General features: G+C 42.2%; 1 protein-coding gene across 1 annotated transcript in view; it reads left to right on the top strand.

The window, feature by feature from the left end:
* Positions 1 to 234: 234 nt before the first annotated feature.
* The window catches only part of FOXK2 (forkhead box K2), a 45,558-nt gene continuing 30,458 nt past the window's right edge, over positions 235 to 15,334 (top strand). The window contains exon 1 of the mRNA XM_054644861.2: positions 235 to 757. Within this exon, the coding sequence (XP_054500836.2) occupies positions 270 to 757 (488 nt within the window). The 5' untranslated portion in view covers positions 235 to 269. The remainder of the gene's footprint in view (positions 758 to 15,334) is intronic.

Genomic DNA, 15,334 nt, shown 5'->3' with positions numbered 1-15,334 from the left:
GAGGGAGGGCAGGAGCTGCGGGGACCTGGCCGGCAGGGGCGGCCGTCCCGGAGCCGGCTCCGTCCCTCCCCTCCCGTCCTTCTCCTCCCCTCCCATCCCTCTCCTCCCCTCACGGCCGGCGGGCGGGAGGTGCCGCCGGGGCAGCTCCGCCCCGCTCCCCGCGCGCGGCTCCGCTCCGCGTTTTCCGGGCCGCGCCCCTGCGCTCGTGCGCCGACGCTCGGACGTGCGGGGCCGGCGCCGCTCGCCATTGGCCGCGCCGCCGTAGCCCCATGGGCGTGCGGGCCGCGCATTGGCCCCGCGCGCTGTCAATCAGCGCGTGGCTGCGTCAGGGCCGGGTGCGCGGCCCCGTTCCCTGCTGTGTGCGGGGCCGGCGCGGGGCCGGTGCGGGCGGGGCCGCGCCTCGCTCGTCCCTCGCTAAGATGGCGGCGGCGGCGGCGGCCGTGGCGCGGCTCGAGGGCCGGGAGTTCGAGTACCTCATGAAGAAGCGCTCGGTGACCATCGGCCGCAACTCGTCGCAGGGCTCGGTGGACGTGAGCATGGGCCACTCCAGCTTCATCTCCCGCCGCCACCTCGAGATCTTCACCGCCGCGCCCCCGCCGCCGCCGGCCGGCGCGGACGGGCCGCCGCCCCCGCCGCAGGGAGACCCGGCGGGCGGAGCGGGGGGCGACTTCTACCTGCGCTGCCTCGGCAAGAACGGCGTGTTCGTGGACGGCGTGTTCCAGCGGCGCGGGGCGCCGCCGCTGCAGCTGCCGCGAGTGTGAGTACGCGGGGCCGGCGCTGCGGGGCCCGCCGGAGGCCGCGGGTGCACATGGCGTGTGACAGGCGAGAGCGGCCCCGTCCTGCCCGCGCCTCCGCCGGCACCGCCCGGCACCGCCGCCGTGCCCTCCGCCGTGTCCTTCCCCCGCACGGAGCGCCCGGCGCGGGCTGGAGCGGCCTCGGGCTGGCCAACAGAACCGGGGACAGCCCGGGCGCTGCTCGCGGGTGTCAGGGGAAGCGGCCGGGCGGTTCTGCACGGCCCCGGGCTGGCTGCGGGAGTCCTGCAGCCCCCTCGGTGCTTTGGCACAACCGGGGGCTTGTTCTGGTTTTGGTGATAGTTTCTGCTGCTTTGCCTAATTCGAACGTTTATTCTGACGGCTAAACTGAATCATCCACGTGAAATGCTTCTGCTGGCCTTAGCGTTTTAAAGTGTTTTCGTTACGTGACAGCAAATGTATTAAGAGGTTTTAAACGGTGATACATTCCTTTGCCATTACCAAACATTAACTGTCTGTGCAAAATGATTTTCTAGGGCAATACGTGAGGCCTGCCCCCGACATTTAAGGCCGTGTTGAACTGTAAATAAGTGATCTGTGCTCTGAGGAGTCACATGTAGGAAAAGTGAAAGTGTTTTGGTTTAGTGTATTTTAGCTTCCTTGACTAAGAAATACCTCAGACGTTACGAGTGCTGTGCCTTTATAAAGCACATGCCATCAGTGACACAGCCTGAACGCCCTGTGAGCTTTTAAACTATGGTCAGGATATTGATGGTGTGTATTTTCTGCTCTGTCGGCCTAATGTTAGTTGTGTCACCTGGTTTCTCTGTGAAAATCAAATTGTCTTACCTTGCTGCTTTCTAGGAAATGCTCATTCTGAAGGGCTTGAACAGTGCCAGTGTGTAGTCCTGGATATAGTTGGAGGACTTGTTTGACCTTTAACTGTCAGTTCTATTTTTGCTTTCTGCTTTTAATATTAATAATTATTTGGCATATGGTTAATCTGTGTTTTAATCTAACGCCTTTATGAATGCAGATCAAATACTTTTTCCTTTATAAGCACTGCAGTATAATATACTATTTGTAAGCACAATTGTGCATGATCTATGTTGATTTCAAACCGTCTAGAATTAGTTGGAGTAATTGAGTCAGTAACATTCTTTTAAATGTTACCTGAGGAAACATTTAAAAGAGGAAAAAAGAAATACTTCTCCATGCTGTCCACTGATTTGTAATTTATTCTAGTTCTTTCCATCAGTGTCACTTTTCAAGTGGAAAGAAGATTCAGAAGGATTTTTTGTCTCACTTTTTTATTGAACAATGATGAAAAGTTGTGTGTAGTTAAAATTTCTTCGCCGGTGAACACGTGGGTGGTGGTGCAGGAACTGGCATTTGCTGTGTTCAGAGGTGCCACCATTCCTTGGGCTGTGCACACACAGTTCCCAGAGCTGCTGCGAGTGGTTATCCCCTGGTTACAAACTGGAGATTGGGCCAGTAAATCAAAGGTGCCCCTGGCCAGGAGCTGGAGCGGGGTGAGCATCACCTCGGAGGCCAGGAAGAGTCTGCAGCCCCAGAGTTACACTGGTGATTAACGCTGCTACTTTGTTGCTTTGTTAAAAACAAACCTGTTCTAAAACACGAGTCTTGCTGGGGTTGAATGGGGAAATAGTAGTTTCATTATTTGCAAAGCTGTTTTTTTTGAACAGAAGTCTTCAGGCAAATTCAAGGTACTGTCTCCTTTTAGGAAGTGCTTGCTGATGACTAATATTGTTTGTAGTCCTGTTCTTGAGTTTTGTTGTAGATTTAATTGGTCACACTGAAGGTGGTCTCCTGGATTTTAAGAGTCAAACTTAATTACTTTAGTATAATGTAAACATTAATTAATGGTTGAAGTGTGATGGGAAAGAAAGTGGTTTTGGTGTGAGCTCAAGATTGATGATTGCCAGCCTCCAGCTCAAGTAATCACCAGATCTATTTTTGCTGTTCTTTAATCCTCCTCTGTTGCCAGTAATAAATATGCTTTGCCTATGACTTCACAATCATCGGAAATTTTAATGGCAGGTGAAGTTGAAAAAATGTAGGGTGGCCTGTTCCCTTCTGTTTGTTTTTAAGTGCTCCTGGAGACCAAGGATGGGGGGTCCATCTCTGTTTTGTCTGATTAATAGTGACTTAAAAAGGTGCCAAGTACAGTACTCTTACAGACTTTAAATCTCTTATTTGCCTGTCACTAATAATTGTATATAGTTCCAGTGTCCTTGGCCTTTTTTTGTTTCAGCACAGTGGTTAAATTTGACTGCATTAATAATATTACTGAACTCATTGTTTTTGCAAGGAAAAAACAGAAATGCACCTTGGTAGTCTCCTGCAAAACATACATTTAAAACATCTGGGGAAATTAAATGATTAATGTTAGAGTATACACTTACCTGTAATAAAGGCATCTTTTTTCTGCAGATAGAAATGTCATGAAACATGGAATTACTGTGCCTTAAGATAAGTGTTCTGGTTGCTATTTTTAATGCCTCCCTGGAAGCCTCGCTGGCAATTCAAATGTTGAAGTTATCAAGCAGGAGGTAATAGCAGTGGGAAGTGTGTTTTTGTTTTTGCAGTTCTTGACAGACTCCCATCCCTCCTTGTGTATGTACAAACCAGCTGTCGTCTTGTGAGCTGAATCAAGTGGGGGTGGGGAGAAAAAAGCCATTTTTGAGTGTGTCCAGCAAGGAGCTCTCCTGTCAGTGTCATGGCACACATGGGATGAAAGAGGTTGCAGAGGCTCCTGCTCAAGACACTCAGATCAAAACAAGAAATGAATATTTCTACAGCCACCTTTGAGATGCACAGGCTGTCCCTCTCCAGTTCCTAAAGTTCACGTTTTTTAATTGCTTTCATTTGCTGCCTGTGGAATTCCCCCTGCCTTCAGTGAAAGCATTGATTGGATATATTGCTAGGTAAATCACAACATCAATATTTGCTTTGGAGGTACTTGGCTGGATAAATACCTTTTGTGCTGGGCAGAGCAGCGGTTGTTGTCAGAGCTGTTGTGTACAGCTTTTGGAGAGGCAGGATTCCAGGCAGATGTAACTGATACAGCTGGAAAAACAGACTGACTTCTGGGTACAGCTTTGCTCTGAAGGAGTGCTTTTGTTTTGGTTTGATTTTTGGGTTTCTGGATGTGCTTTGTGCATTGGCCTTTGAATTCACAGAACTCAGGACATCTTGGACTTCACTGTTCTGAGGCAGCCTTACTCATTTTGACAAACCCATAGATTTTGTATTTTAGTCATTACTTTTGGTTTTGCTTTTGTGGAAGTAATTTGTGATTCATAAACAAGATGCCATGAACATAGGAGCAGCATTTTTAAGTCAGGTCACAGATGCATTTAGTCCATGACCTGCCTTCAAGAGTGGGCAGTAGCAGATGCCCAGGAAGGAGCATGAAAATGGATTAATACAAATGGTTGTGTTTTGCTTGGTTATTCTTTTGGATCCAAAGTCAGAGTTCAATTCCTCTTGAGTTAAAATTATTTACTGTTTGCATTTTTTCTCTCTCTTTTTTTAGTAGTTGAGTTTGGGTAAACCTCCTCTATCCACAGTGTCTTTGGATAGTGAATTCTGCAAAGTAATTGGAGCCCATGTTGGGAAAAATACCTCTTTTTGCTGAGTTTTTGGAACCTGATGCCTGGTAATTTCATTTGATCCAACTGAAGCTCTTTTCTAGTAAGAGACAGTAAATAACTCTCCCATTCTGTCATTCATTCTGCAGACTTCTTTACATTACTAAGTGTGGGTGCTCTTACAGTAAATGACATCAAGCACGTTTTACTTTAGCTTAACATTTCCTGACTAATCCTAAATTAAACCTGTGTAGCTGAAAACTAAAATTTCATTTGTTTGGATTCCTCTGATTTTCCTCTTGGTAATAAAGAGGGCTGAATCAATAATTTTAGCTTGGTTTTATAGTCTGGAACTACAAGCTGGGGTTATTGCTGCCTTTAAGCAGTAGAAGTTCTCCTGCTGATGAAAGCTGGTAGATTCTGAACAAGGATCAAGTGTATCTATTCCCTGAGTCAATTCTTTGGAAAACTTTATTATGTTCAGTGTTACCAGTCCAGGAAACAGATTGTAAAGAGCCTCAAATATATCAGTGCACTTTTTCTGTCATCTAATTGCACTTATTTAAATCATGTGCAAAGCTGTGATGTCTGTGTGGTTGGAGCTGTGACTGTACATGTGCTCCATGGAAATTTCTCACTGGAAACATCTGTGGTTTGGCTTAACATGTCACATGGAGGTGAAAGGATCATGACATTTCCTTGGGTACTGTTCCATGGTAGCTGAGGGAGAACATGCATTGCTCGGGTGTGAGTTATGGTTTATGTTCTAAAGGTTTTCCTATGAGTAAACAGATACTTTGAGCAATCAAACAAAACCCATGCTTCAAGGAATTGGTGTGAATATATCTGGCAGTGCTGTAAGTCCTTCAGGCCATGGGGCACCTGCTTTCTCCCTTCCCTTACAGACACCACTTTGACAGAGGCAGGGGCTCCTCAGGGTCACAGCTGCTGGGGAGAGGGAGACCTTGGCATTGATTTGTGTTCAGGGGTGTGTTTGGAGCTCCACAGCAGGTAAAAAACTATCAATTACAGATAAAACTATCAAATACAGATAAAACTATCAATTACAATAAAACTATCAATTACAAATAAAACTATCAATTACAAGTTACCTCAGAACATGCATTGCTCGGGTTTGAGTTTTGCTTTATGTTCTAAAGGTTTTCCTATGAGTAAACAGATACTTTGAGCAATCAAACAAAACCCATGCTTCAAGGAATTGGTGTGAATATATCTGGCAGTGCTGTAAGTCCCTCAGGCCATGGGGCACCTGCTTTCTCCCTTCCCTGACACCACTTTTGACAGAGGCAGGGGCTCCTCAGGGTGACAGCTGCCTGCAAGCTGGGGAGACCTTGGGGCTGATTTGTGTTCAGGGGTGTGTTTGGAGCTCCACACCGGCTAAAAAACTATCAATTACAGACAAAAACTATCCATTACAGATAAAAACTATCAATTACAGATAAAACTATCAATTACAAATAAAAACTATCAATTGCAAATTACCTCAGAGCATGAAACTAAGGAACATTGGACTTGGCTGTGACTTGACAGACTCAGACTCCAGAAACTTTTATTTACTGGTCCTGTGCCATGGTGACTAATAAGGTCAGCAGGGCTGTGTTTATAGGTGGGTTTTTGGTTACTTTAAAGTAGGATTTGCAAATGTCAAGCTCAGTAGAAGCAGTGTTCTCACTTTAGCAGATCTGATTGAAGAGGAGTGTAGGAGGAAGGTAGAGCACATATGATTTGAAATGAAAATAGAGATGAGCGGGAAGTTTCTATAGTAATAATTTGTGTTACAGTTGTTTCTGTCATCTCTTTTTTTCATATTTGCCTCTCAGTTATACACACTTTTTGAATGATTTTTTAAATTCTGTTAATAAAGCAATGTTGCAAAATGTCAGACACCAATCAGGTAATTGAGGTAAAGCTTAAACAGTTTATATTTGGATTAATTTGCCCTCGATATGCTTTTTCTGTTGGTATGATTGATATGTATATGAAACATCCTTACCAAATTCTACTGATGCTACAAATGTTCTTACACCTGTAGGTAGCCATAGGAGGAAGTAGATTTTTTGTGCAATTCTATGAATATTACAAACTTTATAGTCTGTAAATTTCCTGTAAATTTCTATGACAGAAGCAAATTGGTGTCATTTTGGTTTAGAGGTGCAAAGTCAGTGTTAAAACTGTCTGTTCCAAGAATCTGCGGTCGAAAGAGAGTTTTGAGATTTTTACTTCAGTTCATAATGAGGTTAGAGATATGCAAATTAAATAATTCTTTGCATTGATTAAATCAAAATACCAAGGTGCCATGTTTGAGTGGGATGATACACTTAATAGCAAAAGTAGTAAGTTAAATGAGCTAATAAAAAAAATAAGTTAATCTTTCACCCTGTCTTTTCAAAATAAATGTGTGTTATTAATTTGCTTATAATTAGGTAAGGGCACTTACAAATGTTATTCCTTCATGAGAGGAGATGTGTTTTAGAGAATAATTCTGCTGTGGAGGAGTTCTGCTGCTGTTGGGTTTTTCTTTTTATTTTTTTCAGCATGTGCAATTGTCATGGACAAAGCAAAAGGTTATTTACAGTCATGCCTGAGCTATTCAAAATAAGATGATGCTTCTCATTTGCTGTATTTTTCAGTAAATGCAGCAACTCTTCAAGACATCTCAAGTCCCATTAACTTATATAAAATTATGGAAAATCCAGGGAAAAATATCATTTCAAAGAAAACCACGTATTTGTCCTGTGGTGTGAGGCCATGGCTTTTGCAGTTAGAAGGACTTTTCAAACAGTTCACTAATAGGCTGCTGTCTGTGCTGAAATCCTGGGAAGGTGGTGGGTTTATCTGCTGCCTTGCTTGTTTTCATGATAAAAAGTTGATGTGTAGTGACATTTGTTTCCTGCGACTTCCTGCCTTTAAGGAGTTTTTTGACCTAGATAAAGCAGTCAGAGGGGAGGAACCATATTTATTCTGCAGCTATTCCACTTTGGATGGTACAGGAAATAAATGTTCCATTCTCCAGTTAAGATTCCCTCACTGAAGGGAGCTGAGCTTTCAGTGAGTTGCAGAGCTGGTGCAGATTTTTTGACACATCATTTTTTGTAGGGATGAGAAGGTCTGTGCATGGCTGGAGTTTGTTTTTTCACAGTTGGGGGTGTTTGTGGGGTTCTGCTGCAGCCCCTGCACGTGCTGCTCTGTCCTCTCAGGTACTGCCAAGCAGAACCTTGCACAAAGCAGGGTCTGTGTGTGCTGGAAGGAAAATTTTCAGTATTCAAAATTTCAGAGTGTCTTAATAAATATTAATATGAACACACCACCTTTTTGTTTGTCCATGTGCAGCAAATGAAATGAAAACCATGAGGAGATTGGCAAACAGTTCTGTCCACGCTGATCCAAACATTCCTGTTGACCCCAGCAAGGAAGCTCCTGTGGACAAGGATGTGCATGGAATTGAGAGTTTGGAGAGCCAGAGCAGTAAAGTAAAAATGCCAGAGTCCTGTCATTATCAGGGTGTTATGAAGTGGAGCAAAATTAGTATAAAGTTGACTGGAATTAATTTGAATTCAGTGCTGGTTTAAGGCTTAACTTGAAGAATTACAGAAGGAAGCTGCAGCCAAAGGCTGGCTGGAGGCAGAAGTGACTTCAGTGTTGGGTCAGAGTGCTCAGCACCTTGGCCATGTGGGTTCTCTGGGATGGGGATTGCTGTAACTGTATAAAGTGCTTCAGGTAACTACAATCCCATATTGGAACAATGTCTGTATTCCCAACAGCAGAACTTCTGGAATGCACAGGCTGGTTGGAATAATGTGATGCACAGACTGCTTGGGATAATGTGCAGCTTAGTGCTAAATCATGAGTACAAATACCTGAGCACTACTGGATTTTTTGTGGTGATCTGGAGTGAATGCAGTTACTGATAAATATTTACAGTGTTGTAAACATTGTCCTCACAAATAATCAGGACAAAAAAAAAAAATAGAATGAATCAATTTAATAAACCCCAAAAGTGTGTCATCCGGAAAAGTACAGAGGGCAGAGCTATAGGGTGGAAAACTGTTCTGAAAAGTAGCAGTAGAGTGAAAGGCATGACTGCAGAGGGATCATGAGAAGCTGCTCTGAGATGATGTGTCCAGGCACTGATGTGATGACTCTGTGGAAACTGGGGAGTGGCATCTGCTGCTGGAGCTTCACATCACTCTGGAGTAAAATCTGTGGTAAAGGATCTGGCAAAACTGCCAGGATTGAACTGGAGGGGTGCTAAAAGGAATTGAAGGTTGGAAGAAGTCCCAAAAAGTGGGGGACAAAAGGGGTTCAGTATGTTTGTTTATTCAAAAGGACTGTGGGCTGCCTGGGTTGGTTTTTATGGGGCTGAATGAGAGTACTAAAGGCTCTCTAATGGATCACACTCAGGGGTGAAAGCAGAGGCTGTAAACTGGATTGTCAACGTTTGAATGAAGCTCTGTTGCTTTCAGGAGTACTGGGATATCTATCTCACCATCTTCCTCTGATAAATATATCAAAAACAACCCTTTATATATAAATATAATATAAATATATATAAATATATACATTTTGATAGAAATATATCAAAAGTAAGCCCCAGTGCAGAGCAGGTATGGCTGGGTGACATGACATGGCTTAGGGTTCCAGGAGGTAAAGCTGAAGCTTCTTTACTTCCTCTGCAAGTCTTTTTTAATAAACTGTCATGGGGTTATAGCAAGAGACCATTTGATTGTGTGTTTTAACAAAGAGTCAATATTTGTCTTGGTTTGAAATTAAAATTCCTTCTAAAGCATCAAACATCCAGTTGGTTGTTTATTGCCACTTGCCAGTGTTGTTCTCACACTGATGTTGATGCTTTTGTTCACTGTGCCATACTCTTCAGATTGGAGGATGCTGCACAGTTTCAGAGATAATTTTTGTGTAATATAAAAGTGATTCAATGAAAATTTTTGTTCTTTGATTAAGTTTTAGATACAGCTCATGGGGTATAAACCACTTAATTCTTGTCTTGATAAGAAATCAGGCCAGTGTATAATGGAAAAGGTCTTTGCATCTTGTAGTGAACTTGAATTCAAGTTTTTTGATTACTTAAATGAAGATTAAATGTGTGGTTCTGCTTCAGAAATGGTGTGGATGATATAATTTATTGATAGAAGTTATTTTTAAATTCTGATTTTCACTGATGTGTTCCAGTATGGGAGCAGGTATTTTGCCTACCCTTTTCCTTCTTGGCTTCCTTTTTTCCCTGTCACAGCTGGGAAAAAGTAGTTTAACTTCCTTTGAAGCATCAGTTTCCTCAAAAAGCTGTAGCTGAAATGTTGATGCTTAGCACAGTGTACAATGCATGTTTTACTCCTGTAAGGTGAAAGTCTGATTGTTTATGAAGATATAAACACAGTTAGCCAGCTTTTGTTTGTTTATTTGTTTTAATGTTCTCTTTGTTGTTTTTTAGAACTGAGAATACAGGAAAAAATTCATTTATCACTTTGTGTTGTCCTCTGGACATATTTGGGTGTTCTAGGCAGAATATAACTTGAGCAGGCAAGGCCTAGACATGTAGTTTATACTCTTCTGTAGTATTAGACAGATAAATATTATATATTGCAATTATATGTATATACAATACAATTATATATAATATTATTATATTATATATAATAATTATATATTCTTATAGTTATATTTTATTATATTATATATTTGTATATTATATATTATATAATATACAAATATATATTATATTTATATTATATTATATTTATATTGTATTTATATATTATTGTATATATTATATATATATTGTATATATATATAAAATATATTATATATATTATTGTATATAATGTTGGTTATAATCAGTATAGTAAACACACAAGGGAACTAGTTGGAAAGGATAAATGATGGAAGCTGGCTCTTACAGATCCTTGGGTGATTCTGCAATCTTCTGGCCTTTCTAGGCAGGTGGAAAAGGCCTGCAGAGCAAGGAAGGGGACAGAGAAATAAGATTTTAAAATGAGTAAGGCTTAGAGAAGGGTGAATTTATTCACATGCAATTGTCTGCTGAGTTTAAATTTGAATCAGAGCAAACTGGTTATTTAAGTAAGTAAAAATCATGGCAAAGAGGAGAAATGCTCTGAGGCACACAGTGGGATTGTTGGGGTTGCCACAGCAGGGCCAGGAGTTGGACTCTGATCTGTGTGGGTCCCTTCCAACTTGGGATATTCTGTGATTAATTTTAACATCCCACCCCACAGAAATTAGAAAAGTGGAAGAGGGGAGTTCAGTTTATACAGAGGACACAGGCCCAAGGTGTTCTGCTTTAGAACATGGGCAGGATATTCTGGGGTTTGTAGTTGTGTGAAGAGCAGTGAGGGGCTGAGCTGGGAGGGTTGGGCAGAGATGGAAGATGAAGATCATCTCAAGTTTAAGGGCTGAGCCTCAGAATCAATACAATTGTTATTAGAAATATAATCATTATCCTAATGTAGTAGAAGGAGTCTCAGACTTGGATATTTCATTGGGGAAATGTCATTCAGAGGGAACTGGGATCTCACATTTTGGGAAATTGGGCTGTGCTTTGAGCATCTGAGCTAATCCAGGGTTTCAGTGCTGCTGCAGTGCAGCTCAGGAGGGCAGGTCCTGCTTTCTGCAGTGCTCCTGGTGCAGGTTGGGCTGGCCTTGGAGCTCCTCAGATGTCCAGATGCTGCTGCTCTCTGCTTTTTTTTGCTATTTTTGGGTGCTTTGCTGTTGCACTGAAGTGGCTCACAGAGTTCTGGCAGGCAGTGGAGTACATGGTGGGCCTGCACAGCCTTTGGGCAGCAGTCAGCTGGCTGGGACTTGTGGAATTGTACAGTAAGGAGTTGCAGTTATAGGAGCTGTTTATGCTATATGAAATAAAAATGGAAAGGAAAAGAAAGGTTTGAAACAGTGAAAGAGCAAAACTAATTTTGGTGTACTAAAAAGGTACTTGCAGTGTAATGTAAAATTCTTTCAGTCCTAGGAGTTCTTGTGACAGCATGCCTTTTGGTAAAGGGATATGTTAAATTAAAAAAAATTGAAAAGGTTAACCTTAAGTAGACAGGATGCTGACATAATTGATGGTATCATACTTTTGGTTAATCTGTGCTTTCTGGCTCTCTGTTTTTATCTCTCTGAAAATGTGAATACACAGAGAAAACATGAGAGAAAAAGGGGTATGGGTTCCTTGGCTGTGGAACATCTCATAGCAGAGGACAGAGTTAATGGATGGTTGCATTCCATGTATTAAATCAGCTTGGCTCCTGCCTAAAATCCAGGCTTTGCTCCATATTCCAATTGCTGGTATATTGTGCAGTAGTGGAGTTACAAGCTCTAGGAAAAATGGAACATTAAGGGTATAGTGCAGGTAAATGGTATTTAAAAAAAAATTATATGTGGTTTTTGTTTGTAGTGTGTGTGGGTCCCAAAAAAACCCCTTTTATCTCAAAGACTCCTCTGTCTGAAAGGCAGGCAGGTGAGTGACTGGAGTTTGTGCAGCATTCTGCATGGACTGCCTGAAAGGAAAGCATTATTTTGAAGAGAATTGTAAAAACTTCACTGACTTTTACATGCCTTCATTGCAGGGACTGCCTGTATGGGATAGTGCTTTTTCAGGAAATACATAAATGTGCTGAAGTTGACAATTCAGGGAGCTCCCATGCGATTTGGTTTTCCTGTGGTGTCTTTTGAGGGCCTCAGCTTGATAGGTTGTAGAAACATCTCAAACAAAGGTGTGATTTGGAGAGAGCTTTTGCTTCTTTATGCAGGACAGCAAATCCAGAGTGCCACCATCAAAGGGAAAATCATAATAATTCAGTGGAGTTGATCCTGCCTTCCCAAACGACTTGGCTAGCAGGCCTGGAAGTAGCTGTGCATGATGGAGCTGCCTGCTCACCCCCACTCTGAGCCTTTCCCAGGGCTGATGAGGTTCAGCATTTCAGGAGAACCATCCTTGCAGGAGGAGCAGATGGTAACAACCACCAGCTCTCATTTCTGCAGTGCAGTGTTTGGTGGGCTTGGATGCTGACAGAGGTTGGTAGGAGAGAGTTCCTCAAATGATCATCAGTCAAAACCCTGTTTATCATTGCCACAGATGAAAGCAGTAAATAAATAATGCATGAAGCAAAGAGGTGTTCAAGGACTGAGTTGTTTTCTTTCCTTGGGTGTGTGGATGTCCTGGGTGTGGCTGGGTTAGGCTCAGATAAGGGTCTGGAGGTGTTTCTGGCTGATCTGCCTGACATGGTCATCACTCAATACACTTATTTTGGAGAAACCAGCCAAAGCACTTGTGTGCTGTGACCCAGGAGGGTTTTTAATCAGGTAGAGGGGGTTGGTGGTTTGGTCCTCCCTGCCCTTTCACATTACTGAACATTTTTGCCTTTAGTAGCATTAGGAGCTGCAAGGCAAACACTGACTTTGTGTTCAAATGCTACCAAAATTCTGCTTTGAAGAGGGTGCACTTATTCTGAACTTTATTCAAATGATAGATTGGGTGGTAAGATTCTCACAGAATGATGAAATGCATCCTCATGCAGCCCTACTCTCCATGACACCATCAAGATCCTGGCTGCACTTTTGCAGCTGCATCAGGGTGGAAGAACAAATGCAGCAGTTTGAGGTGGTTCCCCTCTGCTGGGAATGCAGGTTCTGAAATGAATGCAGGGCTGAAGTCTCAGTGTAGGGTGGGCTCTACAGTTTGTGGTTGGGTACAATATTATTCAGCTTTCTAGATATTGATAATGAACACAGACATTTAGGACCTGGAAACCACAGTGTTTCAGTTAAAATGGCCACGTGACGGGCGCGTGTGGCAGCACAGGAAAGAGATGCAATAGGTAAAAACCACAGGAGAACTTCAGTTGTTTTGTTTATCCTCTTAAATTGAGATTCAAGCCTTTGTTGTTAAAACCTTTTCTTGGTATCGGTCTGCCCATAAAGCTGAGAAATGCAACTAGTCTGTGAATATTCACCTTTTCTGTAACAAAATGTCATTAGAACTGAGATTCTGCCAGAAGTCTGTTAGAGCTTTTAAAAATATACTATTTTCTTTATATTTTCCTTTGTTTTCTTTTTTGAGATTTTTTGGTAGCCTAAGATGCTGTGTTCTTACACAGTAATTTTTCCTTAACTGCATCACAGGATATAGGGAATGTTACCTCAGACAGAAAAAATTGGCACTAATTGTTAAACCTTCACAAGATAAAATTAAAAACCTCATTCACAGTTGGGAGGAGAGCTCAGATCCTTCCACCTTTCTCTGTTTAAACATACAAGGTAAATTCAAAGCAACTCCTGCTGAAGATTTTAAATTTCCTTCCTGAATTTTGGCCTGTTATGAATGGCTTTTGCTGTCTCCTGCAGTGCAGGCAGCCAGAGCACTCATCTGCCAGCACACCCTTGTACACAGATGTTGACTTTCCTGTCAGGAGTGAAATAGCCCTGCTTGTTTTATGGGCTGGTTATTCTGAGGTTGGAAGATTGTTGAGCCTGGAAGAGATCACTAACCCCAGCTTGCTACTTAGCTATAAATAAGTTTGCTCTGCTGTGGACTAGTAAGTACTCAAGATTCTTACGTGAGGTTATTCACTCTTATCTAGGGCTATCAGCAAACTGGGTGGTTTGAAGCCTTTAAAGAAAAGAAGCATGCAAGCCTTGCAAAAGAGTCAAAGAAGCATCTGAATATAAATAATTCAACCCTCAGGCAGAAGGATAAAATAAAAATCTGTAGAAGTTTTATGTTTGGGGTAAGGTTTTAAAGTTATTTTGGTTTAATAGTAGCTGAAGGAAAGATTATTTGTATTTGTCTGTGTGTTCTTTGAGTTAGCTGCAGTGTTGCTGGAAAGTGTGCCATAAAATAATGGAGCTTCATCTGAAGAGCTGGAAAGCATGGTTACATGGAATACAAAATAACCAGAGTGTGGGAGAGTGTGACTGACTACAGGGAGAAGAAAACTGAGTAAGGTGGTTTAATCAAAAATGTTGGTTGTAAAAATCAGGCTTTTCCACAGCTTTGGAAATAAAAAAAGAAAAAAATCCTGATGTTGTGGAGATGAACCTGGGAGATGGCAGTGTAGGAATGTGTGAGCTGGGTCTCTTGGTTTGGGAGGCAGGATGTGTTTTTGGTAATTCTCATCATACTCAGGCTCTGATTCCATTCTTTTACTGAAAGCTGTTGGTGTGCCTCATCCCCAAGGAAACTCTTGCTTCTGCAACTTGTTCTTTTTGCAACAACCTTTGATATTACAGCGTTTGGTGGTTTTCTTGTTCTTCCAGTAGAATTCTTTATCTGGAAGGTCTAATTAGTTTAGGGTTAATTACTCTCAGATGAATGTAGGTAAGGCCCAGGGGGTTTGGGAGCCTGTTGCAGTGACATTACACTTCAGCTGGGATATCCCTGGGCTCTGGGTAGGGAAACAAGCATTGGTTACTGGGTGTGTTTCTCCAGCACAGTTTGGTCATTTTGTGACTGTTTTGTTTTTATGGGAGCTGCTTGTTCCGGCTTTCCCCAGGAAATGTAAAGAAGGGACTATATACAACTGCCCTATGTTTTCTTAGGGATGTTTTGTGATAAATAAATTGCTGACTGAGAACATACTGACAATGTCTGACTCAGAGAAACCAGCTGGACTTAGCAAGTTCTTCACTGAATGAGGGAGACTTTTATTTTTAAATCCAAAAGGTCCTTAGATACTTGTAATGGTTCACACCATCTTTAAGTCATTAGAATAACCCTCTTAAAGATGTTCTAAATGGAGACAGGATTTGACTTGTGCAGGTAATGATTTAAAACAAAAATACAAAGGAAGGAGCAATCAGTCTGGGGTATTTAAAAGGAAAATATTACATGGTAGGTATTAAAGAGGAAGTGAATGGATCTAATATTGGGTGCAGAAGGGGCTGATTTGGGCAGCAGAGGGGGTGATCCTGCCCCAAAAG

The sequence above is a fragment of the Agelaius phoeniceus genome, chromosome 19, assembly GCF_051311805.1.
Source record: "Agelaius phoeniceus isolate bAgePho1 chromosome 19, bAgePho1.hap1, whole genome shotgun sequence".
Lineage (NCBI taxonomy): Eukaryota > Metazoa > Chordata > Aves > Passeriformes > Icteridae > Agelaius > Agelaius phoeniceus.
Note: the sequence above shows the minus strand (reverse complement) of the source record. Positions and strands in the feature narration are given on the sequence as shown.